This window comes from Dothidotthia symphoricarpi, assembly GCF_010015815.1.
Source record: "Dothidotthia symphoricarpi CBS 119687 unplaced genomic scaffold P153scaffold_3, whole genome shotgun sequence".
Lineage (NCBI taxonomy): Eukaryota > Fungi > Ascomycota > Dothideomycetes > Pleosporales > Dothidotthiaceae > Dothidotthia > Dothidotthia symphoricarpi.
In genome coordinates, this window is record NW_022985010.1 from 1,493,649 (window position 1) to 1,510,107 (window position 16,459).

General features: G+C 51.6%; 8 protein-coding genes across 8 annotated transcripts; 3 read left to right on the forward strand and 5 right to left on the reverse strand.

The window, feature by feature from the left end:
* Positions 1 to 36: 36 nt before the first annotated feature.
* Positions 37 to 2,058, reverse strand: P153DRAFT_363749 (glutamyl-tRNA amidotransferas-like protein). Its single transcript, XM_033667437.1, has 3 exons — positions 1,443 to 2,058; positions 1,214 to 1,389; positions 37 to 1,162 (listed from the first exon to the last, which is right to left on the reverse strand). The coding sequence occupies exons 1-3, from the start codon at positions 1,883 to 1,885 to the stop codon at positions 258 to 260; spliced, it is 1,524 nt and encodes a 507-aa protein (XP_033527970.1). The 5' UTR covers positions 1,886 to 2,058; the 3' UTR covers positions 37 to 257.
* A 138-nt stretch (positions 2,059 to 2,196) lies between these two features.
* P153DRAFT_332526 (DUF590-domain-containing protein) lies at positions 2,197 to 4,921 on the forward strand. The gene is made up of 5 exons (XM_033665515.1): positions 2,197 to 2,404; positions 2,458 to 2,614; positions 2,669 to 2,969; positions 3,017 to 3,448; positions 3,498 to 4,921. The coding sequence occupies exons 1-5, from the start codon at positions 2,215 to 2,217 to the stop codon at positions 4,722 to 4,724; spliced, it is 2,307 nt and encodes a 768-aa protein (XP_033527971.1). The 5' UTR covers positions 2,197 to 2,214; the 3' UTR covers positions 4,725 to 4,921.
* Positions 4,922 to 4,997: 76 nt separating this feature from the next.
* On the reverse strand, positions 4,998 to 7,033 carry P153DRAFT_332531 (uncharacterized protein). Its single transcript, XM_033665516.1, has 4 exons — positions 6,668 to 7,033; positions 6,351 to 6,617; positions 6,092 to 6,296; positions 4,998 to 6,038 (listed from the first exon to the last, which is right to left on the reverse strand). The coding sequence occupies exons 1-4, from the start codon at positions 6,866 to 6,868 to the stop codon at positions 5,125 to 5,127; spliced, it is 1,587 nt and encodes a 528-aa protein (XP_033527972.1). The 5' UTR covers positions 6,869 to 7,033; the 3' UTR covers positions 4,998 to 5,124.
* On the forward strand, positions 6,984 to 8,613 carry P153DRAFT_363752 (Pkinase-domain-containing protein). The gene has a single exon (XM_033667438.1). The coding sequence runs from the start codon at positions 7,131 to 7,133 to the stop codon at positions 8,475 to 8,477; it is 1,347 nt and encodes a 448-aa protein (XP_033527973.1). The 5' UTR covers positions 6,984 to 7,130; the 3' UTR covers positions 8,478 to 8,613.
* P153DRAFT_308597 (RNA-binding domain-containing protein) lies at positions 8,604 to 10,169 on the reverse strand. Its single transcript, XM_033664709.1, has 3 exons — positions 9,590 to 10,169; positions 9,376 to 9,481; positions 8,604 to 9,328 (listed from the first exon to the last, which is right to left on the reverse strand). The coding sequence occupies exons 1-3, from the start codon at positions 9,893 to 9,895 to the stop codon at positions 8,718 to 8,720; spliced, it is 1,023 nt and encodes a 340-aa protein (XP_033527974.1). The 5' UTR covers positions 9,896 to 10,169; the 3' UTR covers positions 8,604 to 8,717.
* A 146-nt stretch (positions 10,170 to 10,315) lies between these two features.
* On the forward strand, positions 10,316 to 11,594 carry P153DRAFT_363754 (Profilin/allergen). The gene is made up of 5 exons (XM_033667439.1): positions 10,316 to 10,735; positions 10,786 to 10,801; positions 10,857 to 10,941; positions 11,053 to 11,196; positions 11,275 to 11,594. The coding sequence occupies exons 1-5, from the start codon at positions 10,723 to 10,725 to the stop codon at positions 11,407 to 11,409; spliced, it is 393 nt and encodes a 130-aa protein (XP_033527975.1). The 5' UTR covers positions 10,316 to 10,722; the 3' UTR covers positions 11,410 to 11,594.
* Positions 11,595 to 11,944: 350 nt separating this feature from the next.
* P153DRAFT_332539 (polysaccharide lyase family 3 protein) lies at positions 11,945 to 13,595 on the reverse strand. Its single transcript, XM_033665517.1, has 6 exons — positions 12,917 to 13,595; positions 12,718 to 12,846; positions 12,597 to 12,661; positions 12,486 to 12,548; positions 12,381 to 12,428; positions 11,945 to 12,257 (listed from the first exon to the last, which is right to left on the reverse strand). The coding sequence occupies exons 1-6, from the start codon at positions 13,119 to 13,121 to the stop codon at positions 12,057 to 12,059; spliced, it is 711 nt and encodes a 236-aa protein (XP_033527976.1). The 5' UTR covers positions 13,122 to 13,595; the 3' UTR covers positions 11,945 to 12,056.
* A 318-nt stretch (positions 13,596 to 13,913) lies between these two features.
* On the reverse strand, positions 13,914 to 16,385 carry P153DRAFT_420427 (uncharacterized protein). Its single transcript, XM_033672241.1, has 2 exons — positions 15,960 to 16,385; positions 13,914 to 15,907 (listed from the first exon to the last, which is right to left on the reverse strand). Exons 1-2 carry the CDS (start codon positions 16,021 to 16,023, stop codon positions 14,034 to 14,036), a joined length of 1,938 nt encoding a protein of 645 aa, XP_033527977.1. The 5' UTR covers positions 16,024 to 16,385; the 3' UTR covers positions 13,914 to 14,033.
* Between the last annotated feature and the right edge of the window lie 74 nt (positions 16,386 to 16,459).

Here is a 16,459-nt window from a genome sequence, read left to right on the forward strand (position 1 = left end):
ATTCCTTATGTATTTGAATACAATCAAGCAATATCATCACGAATGAACGAGGACTGTCTTGATTCACTGAGCTTTCTCATTTCTCAGGTCTGAATGCAAGAGTTTGTGCTAGCATGATTGAGACACACGTATGTGTGTTTCCTGTAACTCGTATTCCGGCAAATAGTATGCTTCTTGAGTAGTTGAGTGCCTTTCGTACATTTTCCAGAGCTATTCTCTCCCCATCGTTCACTTTCATCGTCCCTTATATTGGCGGATCAGAGAGTGCTCGATTCCCAGACAGCCATGTGGGGTGCTGAGGAGCTCTGGCCTGTCTCCGCGAGGGCCTGTAGGGAGCTTGAAAGATCGAGCACCAGCTTGTCGTCACCATATTGCCCGATGATCTGAATGCCTGCGCTTTCTTTGAACTCCGTTTCATGGCCTTGACCTGTCTGGTGCTCAGCAACTTCGACGTTAACAGGAACGTTGATAGCTGGAAGCCCCGCTAAACTGGCTGGAACGGTGAGGACATCGTTCATATATGCGTGCACTGGATCCTGGTTCTGAACTTCTGATAAAGACGGGGCGAGGGTTGGAGCTGTTGGGCAGAGCAAGACATCTACTCTGTCATCACCCTTTTCCCGATCCTCAGCAGCATTCAATAACGGGTTTGGTTTAGCGAAAACTCTGTCGAAATCTTGCTGTACCACTCTCCGAACTTTCTGTGCTTGGATGAAGTAGTTGTCGATAGCTTGTGCACTGAGTGAAAAAGCGCCCAGCAGGATACGACGCTGGACCTCTGGACCGAGGCCTTGTCCTCGAGTCTTAGCGAAGAGTACACTCTCACGAGTCCCGTCAATACCGTCTGCTCTGCTACCAAAACGAACGCCATCATATTTCGCGAGGTTACTAGACGCTTCTGCCGGAGCGAGAATGTAGTAAGCCGAGAGAGCATGTTGTGTTGCTGGTAGTCGCACGGGATGTAAGCTATGTCCTTGTCCCCATAGCAGTTTTAAAGTACGAATCCAGGCCTTGCGAACAGTAGGATCGAGGGTAGCGATGTTATAGTCTAATGGTATTCCAATCTTCAAAGACCTTGGCTTCTCGCTATCGGAACGAAGACGTGCACGTGTCGAAGACGGGAGAGAGGTAGGATCCTGGGAGTCGTACATGTTGAGTTTGTCTGCGAACAAAGTTTAGATACACATCTCAGATTGGTGTAACTGGTACGCACCAAACATTTCCTCTACATCCATGGAACTCCTCCCGAGTATACCCACAGTATCGAGTGAGTTCGCATATGCAATGACACCCCATCTGGAGATGAGTCCATAACTTGGCTTGAACCCAACAACGCCCGTGTATGCAGCAGGGAGTCTGACAGAACCACCTGTATCTGTACCAAGAGCCCTACGCGCCATCAGCTCGACCGCCCAGCATGTTCATATTCATTGACTACTCACGCCCAACACTGTCCACTAGCCACTGCAAGGGCACTACCGCCCGAGCTTCCTCCTGCGCTTGCATCTTCACCCTCGTATCGCTGCATCCTCACCGGGCCGGCATGTGAGTGTGTAGAATGCGACCCCATGCCAAACTCGTCCATGTTGGTCTTTCCCACAATCACGGCTCCCTCATCTTGCAACAGCTTCACCACCGTCGCATCATATGGGCTCATGAAGTCCTTTAGAATGCCCGAACCAGCCGTAGTCTTCAGTTCTTTAGTGCACATGTTGTCTTTGACGGCAATAGGCTTATTGTTGACACCCCGCTCACCTACGTGTGTGGTAGGGGAGTCGGCGTGAGCCAGCAAGGAAGAGGATTCAATGCGCGAGACAAAGGCATTGAGGCATGCATATCTCGATTGGTTGGCTAGGTATTGCTTCGAATACTTAAGGAGGGACATTGAGGGCAGGAGGCATTGCCGACGCGTGATTGAAGCTCCAAAATTGTGGACAAGCAAAAACGCTGCGCGATGTCATGTGATGCTCCAATGGTACTTGGGCATATCTCTGCATTGGACGTGCAAGTGGATGCTTCAGAGCTAGTCTGCATCACAGTGCTGACTTCAAACAAGAAACTCATATCAGCTCAGCATACCCCTCAGTCTCTGCGATATCCTGTTTGCGACGTTCAGATGTCCGTCGTGCGAGGTGACGCAGGGTTCGCGGCAGCGCTAAGCGACGCGCTGATGACGTTGGTTTGACCACCAACTGCAGCTTCCCAATACCTGGAATGTGTGCTCATGTGGAGGGGGACACATCTCCTACAATCCCTTTCTTTACCTCTATTTCCTGGAAGATATATCGCCTCAAATTCGCCCTGCTCGACAGCGCGAGCTCATCGTCCGCCATGACGAAATCTCAAGCCCTCCAATCCAATCTGGATGTCGACTATGTGATTACCTATCGGTTTGCAAAGACGGGTGAGTCGTACATGTGCGAAGACTGAGGCACGTGAAGGCTGACCAGAGTCTAGACAAGCGTACTGCCATCGCCCAATTCGAAAAGCTATGTGAAGCCATTGCGAATGTCGGTCTGCAGACGGAGGTCCGCAACGGAGACAATCATTCCGTCCTCCTCTTTGTAAGGGTTGCTTCTGACGAGCACCTGTTCGGCGAAGTGTACAGATCGAGGTAAGCCCTCACCTTGTCGTCCATCTCAAATGCTTTTGCTAACAATACTAACAGAGTCCGCGACTGGATCCATGGCGTTCGCGCTACTGCTCCTCCCAAAGAGACACGCGAAGCTGTACACGCAGAGCCCCTCTACGAAGCCGAGAGGCTACGAATCATATACCAGCTCATTACGAACCCTGTGTCTGAGGGCGGAGCTGGCATCACACCAAAGGAAGGAGAATGGAAAGGCGTCGAATCCATCTTTGCTCTGCATGACCATGTGTACAACAAGGATTGGATCAAGAAGTGGACGTCGTCCTACTTTCTTAAGACGGAGGACTTGGATGACATTCGAAACCGCCTGGGCGAGAAGGTGAGCACGCTCCAAAAGTTCGAACAACGAGAAACTAATTCACATAGATTGCCTTCTACTTCGCCTTTACGCAGTCCTACTTCACCTTTCTCATGTTCCCTGCCGCCTTCGGCGCCTTCGCATGGCTTTTCCTCGGCCATTTCTCACCCATCTACGGCCTAGCGAGTGCGGTGTGGTGCACTGTCTTCACTGAGTGGTGGAAACATCAAGAAATTGACCTTGGCGTTCGATGGGGCGTCAAGGGTGTCTCTAAGATTGACAACAGAAGAAGAGAGTTTAAGCACGAAAAGACAATCACAGACCCAATCACTGGAGAAGATGTCAAGTTCTTCTCTGCGACAAAACGACTACAAAGGCAATTACTGGTGGTGCCATTTGCACTCTCTGCGATAGTCATGCTTGGGACTGTCATCGCAACCTGCTTCGGTATCGAAGTATTCATCTCGGAGGTCTACAACGGGCCCCTGAAGAGCGTTCTGGTAAGTACCGCCCTCTCGAACTACATGCAGAATTGTTGATTTTGTCCAGGTCTTCATTCCTACTGGTATCCTCACAACCGTGAACCCTGTATTGCTCACGATTCTTACTTCACTCGCAACCCGACTTACAGAATTCGAAAACCACGAGACTGTAAGCTCGTACCAAACTGCGCTGACCCAGAAGATCTTTGTCATGAACTTCATCACGTCTTACCTTGGCATCTTTTTGACGGCCTTTGTCTACGTTCCTTTCGGCACTGTGATAGTGCCATACCTTGACGTCTTCAACGTGGCTGTACGACCATTTGTGGAAGACGAGAAGCAACTTCATGTTTCCACGAACCAAACTTGGGGAATCAACCCAGACCGTCTCCGCAAGCAGGTCATTTACTTTACGGTCACTGCTCAAGTCGTCAACCTTGGCTTGGAACTCATCGTCCCATATCTTAAGCGTCGGGGTTTTGCAAAGCTCAAGGAGTATCAATCAGAGAAGGCTGCGAAGAACGGCGGAACATCCCTTTCCCCCGCAGCAACCGACCCGCCGGAGGAGGCCGAGTTTCTCGAACGAGTGAGGAAAGAAGCTGAACTGGACGTCTACGATGTCAACGCCGATCTCCGAGAAATGGTCGTCCAGTTCGGATATCTTTCTCTTTTCTCTGTCGTTTGGCCCCTGACGGCTGTATCTTTCCTTATCAACGACTGGATCGAGCTCCGCGCGGATGCAATGAAGATTTGCGTGGAAATGCAACGTCCCACTCCCTGGCGCGCGGACACCATCGGTCCCTGGCTAGACTCTCTTTCTTTCCTCAGCTGGCTTGGCAGCCTGACTACCGCGGCCCTCGTCTTCATGTTCCGCAATGATGGTGCAGGCCCTGATGGCAAACCCTCCAACATCACGCTCTGGGCTCTGCTCCTCGCGGTCTTCTTCTCCGAACACATTTTCATTCTCTTCCGTTATGCAGTTTGCATTGCTATCTCGAAGCTTGACTCTCCTGGGCTACAGAAAGAGCGCCGCGAACGTTATCTCATCCGCAAGCAGTACTTTGAAGAAAACCTGAGTGCCCTCAAGACACTTCCTACATTGAGCGGGTCAGGAGGCGAGATTACAAGGCACTCGCTTGAAGAGGACGCCCGACAGAGCAGTCTGAGGGAGACTACGCCTGAGACGAGATTCTGGGGAAGACAGAGAGGATGGGGAGAGAGTGCAATGGTTGCTCGGAGCTTGATTGAGCAGACGGAGGTTGACACGAGCCCGGCGATGAAGAAGGAGTTGTGAAGGGTATGAGTGCCGAGTATAAAGACGTGATATGAAGATTGGGCTGTTGAGTCGAGACAAAATTGGTACTGGGGGCATGGTAGTCTTGTGAGCGAAAACATGGTCATTGAAGCATTACCAGCCGGGTGTACTTGGTAGTTCATGTAGCATTCCTGTTTATAACAAACGAGGTATGGATATGCAGATGGCGTTTTTTTATACCGCCTTGTGACGTGTTTTGAGATATTTTGTCCAAGCTGCAATGGCGGAAATTGTGCTATCAACTTTTCAATTGCGCGACATGATTGATTGCAGGAATAATGGAGTGTCGCAGAACGTACGTACGGCAACACTTTCTAAGAACTAAACCTTCAAGCACGTTACCAATGCAATATCATACAGATAGACATGTAGATTCCTCTCACATCACATCACCTCCGAAGCCTACTGGCCTTCTCACTGGCCCCTTTTCTCTATACGGTACAACCGTCATAACCTTGTACAACTTGCCCATCCCATTCGGGCCCCGATCAACCAATCTCTTCCAGCCAATCTCTAATCTCCTTCTAGTATCATCATCCTTTGCGCTCTTCAACAACCGCTCCGCACGCTCCTTGATCCCCATTGTAGAGAGGAAGAAACTTTGTTCGACGGGCCCATGAACCTCGACGCCGGGGGAAGCATCGAGTGCTGATTCGGCGAGGGCGAGGAAATCCACGTCAGCGCTTAGATCGACAAACCCCGGGGAGGAGAGGGGGGACACGGGGCGGTGCGAACGAATGCCGCGTAGAGTATTAGCAGGAATCGTGGAAGAGGGGCCATAGTCGAGAATTAGCGCTGCGCCTGATGGTTCGGGCTTCTGGAACGTGGGCTGTTTTTGTGGTGCAGTGGTGGTCGACGACGATGTAGGGTTGCTGCCGCCTATCCGTACGGCGAAATCATTTATGTAAGATATTGACTCTGGCGAGATTTCTATGATGGCGTCTGGTGTGTTTTCAAGTGCCTTGTAGCGGTTAGACATTTTGGGAAGGTAGAGCGAGTGCGGTGTGGGCGATTTGGAGACTGTGAGTTCGAAATCGGGTTTCTCGTCTTCTTTCTTTGGAGAAGGAGTTGTGGTGGTGGTCCCAGCGCTGGAATATGGGTTCGTGGGAGAGACGACAAGCTCATGCCATGTGTTCTTGGGTGCTGTGGCGCCATGTTTTGGTTTGATAGGGCCGGTGGGGGTTATGATTGTGGAGGAAGCCGGGATTGAGGATTGAGGGACATTCTGGAACACGTGGATTGGAAGGGCATCGAAAAATTCGTGGGCGAGGATGAAGGGTGCGGAAGTCTCCTCTATGGCTAGTCAGCTCTCGCATCGCAGGAGCGAATGGGCAACGGAAACGTACCTTTGGGCACAAACCGTATGTCCTCACACCACTGGATGTTGCATCCCGGTATGTACTTGCACGGCGCTGTCCATCCGACCTCGCTCTTTTGTACATCTTCGGTACCAGCGAGGAGCTTCGCCTGTTGCTTCTGCAGGTGCGGCGACGCTTCGACGAGGTAGATGGCTTCGATGCTTCTCGCGAATCCCTTGAAGCTCGCGATGGTCTAGTGTCACGTCAGAGTCCGCTCCTTCCTTTCTTGATCTGTCTGTTGACATACCCTCAGCACATCATCCATAAGTGTCCCACGTCCCGGTCCCACCTCGATAATTTGCACCTTTTCTTTCCTTCCCTGCGCAAGCCACTCAGCGTACAACCATATGCCAATGAGCTCGCCGAAGACCTGGCTGATCTCGGGTGATGTGACAAAGTCGCCCTTCGTGCCGAATTGGTCCTCTCCGGGTGATGTCTGTCGCGTGTAGTAGCCTCCTAGTTCCGAGGTGAGACATTGGCGCATGTAGGCTGCCACCGTTATTGGGCCTGTAGTCTGCGCCAATTGTCAGCAAATACCTTTCCCAATAGTTGTGGTTTGTGTACTGTGATGGCTTCACCCAGAAATTTTGCCAGTGGTGTCGACCATTGCCTCTCTCCGCCCGAACTTGAGGGCGTCGAGGTCGAGGACCACCGAGTAGCACATCTTGCTGCAGTGTTTGTGAATGGCTGCGATCGCGCCCAACTACATCGCGTCGTCGTCCGAAGTAGACTGAGAGAATTGGCTCTCATGGCGGGCGCTGTCATCGCAGTTCCATGACGTCTACGCGTTCCGAAGTAGCTAAAAGTTTGGCTTCGGAACGCCGAGGTGAAGGAGCTATGACCCACGTGCTTTTGACTTGTGCTTCGACACCAACGCGACACTTCGACTCTTACGCGACTCGAAGGAGGAAATACCGCGCTGAACAATCCGACCCTTCAACGCTACTTGTCACTCTTGCACGGTGGTGTTCTCGACGAGTTTTAAAGTTACCAATATCAATTCAGTCCAGTTGAAAGAGAAGAGGCAATGGCATCACGCTGGGCAGACTCGGAAGCAGACGCAGCAGAAGCCCTCCGGCGCAAAAAAGAGAAGGAAGAGAAGAAACGTCTCAAGCTCCAGAAACAACAAGAAGCAGACGCAGCAACAACGCAAACTAGCCAAGATGTCGAATCACGTCCGGCAAAGCGCCGTCGCCTGTCTTCTGACAACGACAACCAAGAAACATCCCAAGCGAAGCCCAAGGAAGGCGAGAGAAAGTTGTTGAGATTCGAAGTCGGAACCTGGTCCCCCTGCCGCCACACGTCCAATTTCTCCACCCTCAATCACATCGAAGAAGGAAGCTACGGCTGGGTGTCCCGTGCCCGCGACACTTCTACCAACTCAATAGTCGCCCTGAAGAAGATAAAACCTGATCCCAACGGTGACGGCTTTCCTATCACCGCTTTGCGGGAAATCGATATTTTGCAGAAGGCCCGACATGCAAACATCGTCGAGCTCAAGGAGATTCTGAGTGGAGATGACCCATTGGAATGTGTCTTGGTAATGGAGTTCCTAGACCACGACTTGAAAACACTACAAGAAGACATGTCCGAGCCCTTCCTCGCCAGCGAAGTAAAAACACTTCTACGCCAACTCACTAGCGCCGTTGCATATCTTCACGACAGCAGCATAATGCACCGCGACCTCAAAACCTCGAACATCCTACTCTCTCACCACGGGACCCTGAAACTAGCAGACTTCGGCATGGCACGCTACATCCCCCCTTCCAACGCCCCCTTGACTCAACTTGTCGTCACACTATGGTACCGCGCGCCAGAACTCCTCCTAGGCACAACGGCATACGGGACGGAGGTCGATATGTGGAGTCTAGGCTGTATATTTGCAGAGCTTCTCCTCAAAGCCCCCATCCTCCCCGGGAAAAACGAAGTTGACCAACTGTCCCTCATATTCTCGCTCTGCGGGCTTCCTACGGAGAAATCTTGGGCAGCGTTCTACCGCCTCCCGAATTCCAAATCTCTGAAGCTCCCCCGCGACCACCGGGACACGCGGGGCTTCGATCGCGCGCGGTTTCCCTTCCTTACTGCTTCGGGCATCGAGTTGTTGTCGTCTCTTTTGTCTCTCAATCCGGATAATAGGCCTACAGCGCAACAAGTACTACATCATGAATATTTCAAGGAGCAGCCTAAACCTAAGCCTGCGGAGTTGTTCCCTACGTTTCCGAGTAAGGCGGGGCAGGAGAAACGGCGAAGGAAGAGTCCGCATGCGCCAAAGCGTGGAGAGAAGCAAGGCGGGGGAGAAGTGGATTTCAGCGGGATATTTGCGGGAAGGGAGGATGAAGAGAGAGGCGGTGGTTTTATGTTGAAGATGGTATGATGGAGAGCAGATACGTCGGTGTAGTCTATTGTAGAGCGAAAAGCATTGCACAGAGTCGAATAATGACAAGTAGGGGTGAGCGTAATGGCGATGCCTTGACTTAGGAAGCCCTGTGTTCAAGCTGTCCACTTAAGAATGGGAGGCGTCTCGTGTCCAATTTTTTGTTGATTCGCGGGCCCAAAGGGCACTAAGCTATCCTAACCAAGTGATGCGTGAACCAACTACATCCGTTAATCCATTTCATCTGCGATCCCTGCTCCTACTGCGATCGCGCGGGCTGTAGCTGCCGTAGGAACTATAACTCGGGCTCCTTCTGCCTCCCCCTCCTCCACCACCTCCACCACCCCGTCCTCGTCTTGGTGGAGAATCTCTCCTCCCACCACTGCCACCACCTCCACCGCCTCGTCGTCTCGGCGGAGATCTAGATGGCGATCGAGAGTAAGACGACCGCGTAGGACTTCGACGCGGTGACCTGCTCCTAGAGTATGAGCGTGGACGATATCCATGGCCACCGCCACCACCACCACCTCCTCGCCCACGACCTCTGCCGCGTCCTCGATAACCTCCTCTTGGTGATGGTGAACGGTAGCGCGATGGCCCGCCCATGGGTGGTGGTCGGTAGGCGCCAGGTGGTCCTCCTCCACGGCCATTGTGATCGTCTTGGAATCTTTCCCGCGGTGGCGGCCCTCTGTATGCTGGCGAAGGTGTTCGTGAGAAACGGCGTCGAGGAAGGACAATCGAAACTTGGATTTTGGCACCGTCCAGTTGTGCATCGTGCATCTTTGCGATTGCGCGCTCAGCGTCGTCAACTTCTTCGTACATGATGTATGCGATTCCGCGGTTTATATTGACTACACAATCAGTCCGGTTGCCTCAGAGAATGTGATGCAGTACCTACATGTCGGGTTCATGGGCATCCTCAAGTCTTTGATGGTGCCGTACTTGCTAAAGATTTCGCGCACATGGTCTTCTTTGACATTTCTGGTCAAGGCCTCAACTACAATCTGGAAATGATGTTAGTTTTTGTGTGGTCAAGACAAGGCTAGCTGGTCTAGAGCTGATCCTGACGAAAAAGCTCTTTCACGGCCTCCATATGCCCAGCATCTACTTACCTTTGCACTCCTAGGCGCAGGCGATGCGTCCTTTGGAGTTGGACTGCGCGTGTAACTCCTTCCTCTGGGGCTTCGCGACCGTGATCTACTGTTCCTGTTGTCTGGTGTGTAGCTTCGTCGTCCATTGCGCCGTGGTGAGAGTGATGGAGAGATGCGCGACTGTGAGCGTGCAGGCGAACGTGGAGTTATCGAGCGCCGCGGCGACGCTGAGCGATTCGAAGGAGAGCGTGCTGGCGATCTGGTAGGCGAACGGTCGCGAGATGCGCTACGCGAACGCGACCGAGAACGCGTAGGAGGAGATGGCATGATTTGATGATTGCGGGTTTGACTAATCGATTTGAATGGAGTGAGAGAGTCACCGGGTTTGGTTATCACCACATGTGGCGCGTTAAAGATCAAAGTCGCAAGGCTGGGCGCGTCTCGACTTTTGGAGCTCGAGCTTGAAGCATGAGACGGGTCCTCATCACGTGATGTTTCTCTTCCTAGCACGAGTGTCGCAAATCCAAAGCCCTATTGAGCGAACATGTGTTAGACACGGAAAACCCTGTTCAGGAATTGAAAGCCCTACAGGGCGATTGGGAACGGACTTCCCAGGTTGGATTTGGTGTGAAGAATTCAACACGCCTCACTGTACGGCTTGGCTTGGTCGTGGGTGAGTGACATGACTCGGACCCATTTTTCGTTGGGCAAGTGAATAGTCACGGAGCCAGGCGTTTGCAGCGGCGTGAGATATCGTACTGTTCACACTGCTGAACGATGGACCCCCACATGGTGAAACATGCATGATGGCGCAACGAGTGCTGTCTGACTGCCACATCACAATTGCGAGCTAAGGCACTGTGGTGACAATCAAAGTGTGTCGTCGTCGGCCACGATTGTGATTGCAACGCTGCGGGGTCGTAGAAAAACAGTGCCCCACCAATTCTCGCACGTCAACGGCCCCACCCGACTTGGACCGCGATACAACCCAACAACAACGCTCTGCACACCGCAAACACATTCACTCTTTGCTTAGTCAGGAGCTATTTGATCTATCCATCTCACCTCCATCCTCGACTTCTCCGCGCATCACTCCCTTCGCAGACGTCGATAGCAGCTTCCACAGCCCACACACTACCCCTCACTCAGTAAACATGTCCTGGCAAGGTAAGCAGCAGGCACGCAACGCGGAGAGCTGAGACTAACAACATGAACAGCATACGTCGACACGAGGTATATTGCATCTCCTGCCGTCTCGACATCACGTTTCTAACCACTTGCTCGACAGCCTCGTTGGCACCGGCCACGTTGACAAGGCCCTCATCTGCGATGTCAGCGGTCAGACCACATGGGCTTCGTCCCCAGGCTTCTCCGTATGTCCCACCGACTCCTCGCGCCCACCTTACCTGAGCCGCTCCACGCCAACATCGCAGAGCACAGGCTAGCGCATAGCAACACCGGGACAAGATGCTGACACACTCCAGCTCACCGCTGCCGAGATGGGCGCTATCGCCTCCTCCTTCGGCGACAAGAGCGAGCCCAAGTCAGTTCTCTCCAACGGTGTCAAGGCAAACGGCGACAAATTCATGACCATCGAGGCCACGGATGATACCCTGATAGCAAAGAAGGTACGCCATCCGACACTGGCTTTGAACAACGCGATACCAGCCCCAAAGTCTACAACATCATACTGATACGTTTTTCAGGGCAAAGAAGGCCTCGTTGCCTACAAGACCACACAGGCCATCCTCATCGCTCACCACGACCAAGACACCCAGACACCCTCTGCTTTCAACGCCGTCGCCGAGCTCGGCCTTTACCTGAAGGGTGTCGGCTACTAAGCGTTTTTGATTCGGAGCGGTCTGTACTTTAGGAATATTTGCATAGCCTTTCGTCGAAGGCACGGCGGGCGGCATGGAACATGGATGTTTTGACGCCAATGGAAGCCATTGATGAGGCACGACTTAGTGATTTTTGGAGGACCCTCTCTTCGATAGAATGAAATACATGAACCCCTAAATCTGGTCGACACGAGATATGCCATGGCTGAAACGCAAGGTTGTAGAAATGATCGATGAGATGTATTACTACTAATCTCCTCTGCCATGGTGCAACACTCGCCTAACCGAAATGTATCGAAAATCCGTGAATCATGCGAATAAAGGCGAGCTAGTATCAACCCGACTGCTAACTCGCTACTTTGTTGGTTCGTTCCAGAGTTTTGACTGGTCGACCTTCAACCTCATGGACTTTAGAGAACGTAACACTCTCCAAATACATATAGAAGTGCTACGATAGAAGGCCAAATCGATCGTACCCATTCTCACAACTCAGATCACAGGAGAGCTCATATAACGAATTACATATAAATTCAAATGCCAAAACTACTTCGCGGCATCCAACCATTATCGAAAACGGAAATGACAGACTATCCAGGATACCGATCACTTCATCCTTATTCCACCTTTCTTGACTATTGTCATCTCTTCTAACCAGAGCAAGTCCCAGCCTTTGCCGGCTCGCAACCGTTCGTGCAGCCAGTGTACATCTGGCACGGCACGCTGGTATCGTAGCACGAGTCCTTGATAGTAGCAGTATCTCCGTAGTTGCTGTTGATACCAGCCAGTGCGCCGCCGTCGACAGCTACAACGCCTTCAATATAGACGTTACGCTTGCATTGCGAGGAGCACTGTTCACAGCCGCGTTAGTAGAGCTAAATAGGCAAGCGCGACGAACGGACGTTGGAGAAGAGAAAAATGGTATGGAGACTGGTGGAAGTTTGGACTGGAAAAGATCAAGGGGGTTAACTCACGTTTCCGCACGAACGGTACAATTTGCCGTAGTCGTTGACGTAGAAGTTCTGCGTACGAACGTCAGTAGTTGTTTATAGTTTTCCAGTGTGTAGGTGTGGACTTACGATGATGTTCACGGTTCCACATCCGTTGTGCTGAACAACTTTGTCCGATGCGTGGTATGCTCCCTGATCTCATCAGTCATGTATATCTCTGCGACTGGTATATGTACTTACACCGCCGATGATCCAGGACTCATCGCCCGCAACATCGTTTTTAATCGAGATGGCGTCCTCGCACACTGTCTTCTCATTAGCATCCTCATTCTTTTGTTCATTATGGAGAGTGACCAAATACCGTCTTCAAACCATACGAGCTCGAGAGTACAAGCTCCACTGCAGTGCACGCCTTCTGCTTGGTTTGCGCCAATGATGCAGTTCTTGAGCGTCGCGCCTTTCTTCAGGAGGAAGACGGCGTCAGCATCACCTGTGGTGCGATGTTAACTAGGGTCATTGAACAGCCACAATCAGAGGCGATGGTTGGAAATGGTACTTACCGCCTTCAGTTTGACCGTTGCAGGCTCCTGAGCCTCTGTCGTATTTGGCCCATCCGCAGTCAAAAGTGGCGCCGGCTGCGACAGTAATGACAGCGCTGTTCGACTTTGTCGAAGTGGGTGTTGGAAGACCACCGGTGTAGGCGTTGCATGCGAGGACTGAAGGAAGCAGAGCCACAAGAGCAACGAGCTTGGTTGGGGAAAGCATCTTGAATTTGTTGCTGATAGGAAGTTCTGAAGACGTCTCGGGGAGGATATGTTGTACCGTGAATGAGACTTGAGTCTTTGACTGAAGTAAATAGTAATGCCCGTATCACCAGCCCTTTTATATACTCCATACTCCTTCGTTGCAGGAGCGTCCTCCTCCGTACTACAACGGTCTCGCTCGAGTAGTTGCCCATGTATGAGAAGACCATTGGAGGACTTACTGTCTCTCTCGCAAGGCAGTGTCAAGCAATTTCCACATATTAATGCCAAGTACTTTTTCTCCCTCCGCGTCGCCAAGCATTGAAGATGCAAGTCCGCTGACGCGATTCCTTCGAAGATTCCGGTAGCAGACGTACGGATGGCCATCTCAGATCCTAGTCCACAAACAGGGGTTTCTGTCTAGATCCTAGCCATCTTTGCAGCAGCCGCATGAATTGAGAAGGCCCGACGAGTTGTGGACATCCTTGTGCGAAATTCCACCACTTGAGGGACATGCATTCGAAGAAGGAGAATTTGTTGTACATGGGGGCCTTAGGACGCGTGGTCAAGGTGGGTCTCATTAGCCCGAAGCATCCTTGCGGGGGCCTGGGATCGGTGGCTTGATAGTGCGGGGTGCATGGGTAGGGACTGGTAGTCAGGATTGGTTATCGGGCGGTCCGACGAGCACGGCCATGTTTACCTTGTTTAAGCTTCCCTCACGAATGCTTAGTGGTATGTGGTGGCTCTAGCGTGTCTAACCCTCTGTCCATGGATAGGTTGATTACCCGAGAGCAGCGCTGAGACATGGAAAGGTAAAGCATACAGGGTATTGAATTGGATCTATGGTAGAAGGAGGGAGAAGCAACTGAAAAAAGCAAGATCTATGCTTGTGGCGCGAAGGTAGAAATTGCACCATACGGAAAATTGAGAACACTCACAAACCCTTCATCTGAGCCAGCCTCTCAACGACGTTCTCAGCAAACATCCTCTGCAGTTCCGCACCTACCTCTTCCCTCTTCTCGTCGCATTCCTCCTCCAATCCAAAGGCAGTGGGGCCTTCGAGACAAGCCCGGACTACGCTCTCCACCGTGTTTCCCAAATAGCTCTTCACCTTGTTCAGCCATATCTTCTCCTCCAGTAATCTTTCCCTGACTTTGTACGTAATGCTCGGCTTAGTATCCTTTGTGATGACGATGTCCAGAATCTTGTTGACCGGTTGCCAATACGCGATCTCCATCAGCAGTATGCCAAGAGAGTATAAGTCATGACTCTTCTTGAAATTGGGTCGATCTCCAGTACTTTCGCGATTCCCGTTGCTTTGTACCATGGGGTGGCGGTAGATATCCGAAGCTGCGTTCTCGGGTGGCTTCTCCGTCATTTCATCGTTCATGGCGGGGCGAGAGTAGTCAAAGCCTGAAATGTAGGGCTGAGAGTAGTTGATCTCCTGGGTGGAGGGGTCCTTGAAGAAGAGGATATTAGCCGAACGGAGGCCCTTGTGTAGCCAATTGACGGCATGTAGACGCTCGATGGTTTCAGAGAGCAAGCGCATGAGTGTGACGCGGTCGGTCAGTGAAGGAATCTCAACGTTTGCATCGGTCAACAAGGAGTACAGAGATTGAGGTGCCTCTGCGTTCGGTACTGTTTGAGGCTTCTCGAACACCAAGCCGAATCGACCTACGTCTTTCTCCCTGAAATACCCAAAGCAACGCGGAGCGCGAAATTGCTCTGTCCTGTTGTTTTCTTTGAGCAAGGTTGCAAGCTTCTTTACACGCACCTCGATTTGAGGGTCCAATCCGTCGGGTTGAACAGCTGCGGGCTCGGACATCTTCCATTCGATCCAAACAGAGCGATCCTTGTAAACGGCTTCCGTACGCTGTCCTTCCTCAACTTCTTCTGGAAACTCATCAGTGTCTTGAGGACGGATGTCCTCAAGAGCGAGTTCAGCATCGCAGATTTCCCTAGGTGATTGAGATAACTCGATGGCCTGTGTGAAACTCTGTGTGAGGTCATTGGGATGTTCGATGGCATAGCTGATAGCTTTGAATTGTGCTAGAGCAGCTAGACCCTGAGATGCAGGAAGACGAGGGCGATTCTCAGAACTGTAATCACCATACTCGGACTCCTCGACTGGCATGATGGAACGGCCGTTGGTATAGTGCGGCTGACCCAAATGTACTGTGAGTACTTGGGACTGGAAGATCTGCACCAAGTTCTGAAGGTTGTTGTTCAGTTGCATAACCTGGTACTCTGTCCTCCTCTGTTTGTCGACAAGGCTGCCCAGCTGAGCTGTGTTGAGTTCCTGGCGGATCTGGTCGTTGAACATGCTCAGCTTTTCAATCAGAGTCTCCATCTTGGCCTTGTCCCATGAAGCCCACTTGAGCCGTCTGGGAACGTCTTTGAATTTCTTCGAGAAGTCGAGAGATTTCTTCAACAAATCCTTAGCTTGAGGGAACCGCGTCAAGTCGGTGTCCCTTTTCTGCAGCCTGGCACCGTTCTCCAGAAGGTGCTCCGAGGAAACCGTGGAGTGACTGCCATCAAACTCTTCCGCGAGCTCGACAAGGAGGGGACTCTTGAACCTCTTGTATTTAGTATCCCGGCGACCAAATTGAGCGAGCAGTATGTTTTGTTGCTCTAGGAGGTCCAAAACCAGGGCCTTCGTCGTTTTGTTGAGAATGAGCTTCTCGTCTGTGTAATCAATGCCAACAATCTCGGCCCAGTCAAGTAGACGATACTGTTCAAACTTCATCCGCACTCGCAAGTACTGAAAGTCTTTGTCTAGATTCGACGCATCTGTGATGATTTCAATGCCTAAACACGGTCAGCCTGAGTTGTGTAGTTCGCTCATACGGAATGGGCTTACCGGTCACACATCCCGAGAAGACCTGGAACAGAAACGATATGCAACCGATAGTAAGTTCGGCCATGGTTATTTTCGTTGTCCTGATGTTTAGGAGACGATTGACTTGGAGAACCTCCCTTAAGACGCAACAAAAGAGAAAGACTCTATTGATCAGGCTCGAAAATGACAGCAAGAAGGCTGATACTTGAGCTTTTGACCTTGAGCATATGCTCTATACAAGCGCGTAGCCTTGTCAAGCTCAGCCCCCCCTAAGGCCTCGAGCTGAAGACCTTCTGCATGCCTTAGGCCAATGAGACGTGTCATGGTGGAGACTTCCGGTCAGGCTCTGGGAGCAAGATACGGAACAGGTTGCACTGATGCTATCTGCTGCACATGATTGTAGCCTGGTGTTGCAGTTCCGACAATGACATATTCAATGAGGAATTGGGTGATGGAGAACGCCTCGGGCAAGCCACATTTCCGCTCAGCCACTTCGGACGCGTCCGCAGCACCAATACGGT

Bases quoted from the DNA above. Each gene is read 5' to 3' on its own strand.
- P153DRAFT_308597 (XM_033664709.1), bottom strand. From the start codon at position 9,895: ATGCCATCTCCTCCTACGCGTTCTCGGTCGCGTTCGCGTAGCGCATCT. The intron at 9,482-9,589 runs GTAAGTAGATGC...CATCATTTCCAG, and splicing joins CTGCGCCTAGGAGTGCAAAG to ATTGTAGTTGAGGCCTTGAC. The intron at 9,329-9,375 runs GTAGGTACTGCA...CTGATTGTGTAG, and splicing joins GATGCCCATGAACCCGACAT to TCAATATAAACCGCGGAATC.
- P153DRAFT_332531 (XM_033665516.1), bottom strand. From the start codon at position 6,868: ATGACAGCGCCCGCCATGAGAGCCAATTCTCTCAGTCTACTTCGGACG. The intron at 6,618-6,667 runs GTACACAAACCA...CAATTGGCGCAG, and splicing joins TTCTGGGTGAAGCCATCACA to ACTACAGGCCCAATAACGGT. The intron at 6,039-6,091 runs GTACGTTTCCGT...GACTAGCCATAG, and splicing joins CATACGGTTTGTGCCCAAAG to AGGAGACTTCCGCACCCTTC.
- P153DRAFT_363752 (XM_033667438.1), top strand. From the start codon at position 7,131: ATGGCATCACGCTGGGCAGACTCGGAAGCAGACGCAGCAGAAGCCCTC.
- P153DRAFT_420427 (XM_033672241.1), bottom strand. From the start codon at position 16,023: ATGGCCGAACTTACTATCGGTTGCATATCGTTTCTGTTCCAGGTCTTC. The intron at 15,908-15,959 runs GTAAGCCCATTC...GACCGTGTTTAG, and splicing joins CTTCTCGGGATGTGTGACCG to GCATTGAAATCATCACAGAT.
- P153DRAFT_363749 (XM_033667437.1), bottom strand. From the start codon at position 1,885: ATGTCCCTCCTTAAGTATTCGAAGCAATACCTAGCCAACCAATCGAGA. The intron at 1,390-1,442 runs GTGAGTAGTCAA...GATGGCGCGTAG, and splicing joins GCTAGTGGACAGTGTTGGGC to GGCTCTTGGTACAGATACAG. The intron at 1,163-1,213 runs GTGCGTACCAGT...CTTTGTTCGCAG, and splicing joins GGATGTAGAGGAAATGTTTG to ACAAACTCAACATGTACGAC.
- P153DRAFT_363754 (XM_033667439.1), top strand. The intron at 10,942-11,052 runs GTATGTCCCACC...GACACACTCCAG, and splicing joins CTTCGTCCCCAGGCTTCTCC to CTCACCGCTGCCGAGATGGG. The intron at 11,197-11,274 runs GTACGCCATCCG...TACGTTTTTCAG, and splicing joins ATACCCTGATAGCAAAGAAG to GGCAAAGAAGGCCTCGTTGC.
- P153DRAFT_332539 (XM_033665517.1), bottom strand. From the start codon at position 13,121: ATGCTTTCCCCAACCAAGCTCGTTGCTCTTGTGGCTCTGCTTCCTTCA. The intron at 12,429-12,485 runs GTAAGTCCACAC...GTTCGTACGCAG, and splicing joins GTGGAACCGTGAACATCATC to AACTTCTACGTCAACGACTA. The intron at 12,258-12,380 runs GTGAGTTAACCC...GGCTGTGAACAG, and splicing joins TGTACCGTTCGTGCGGAAAC to TGCTCCTCGCAATGCAAGCG.
- P153DRAFT_332526 (XM_033665515.1), top strand. From the start codon at position 2,215: ATGTGTGCTCATGTGGAGGGGGACACATCTCCTACAATCCCTTTCTTT. The intron at 2,405-2,457 runs GTGAGTCGTACA...ACCAGAGTCTAG, and splicing joins CTATCGGTTTGCAAAGACGG to ACAAGCGTACTGCCATCGCC. The intron at 3,449-3,497 runs GTAAGTACCGCC...GATTTTGTCCAG, and splicing joins GGCCCCTGAAGAGCGTTCTG to GTCTTCATTCCTACTGGTAT.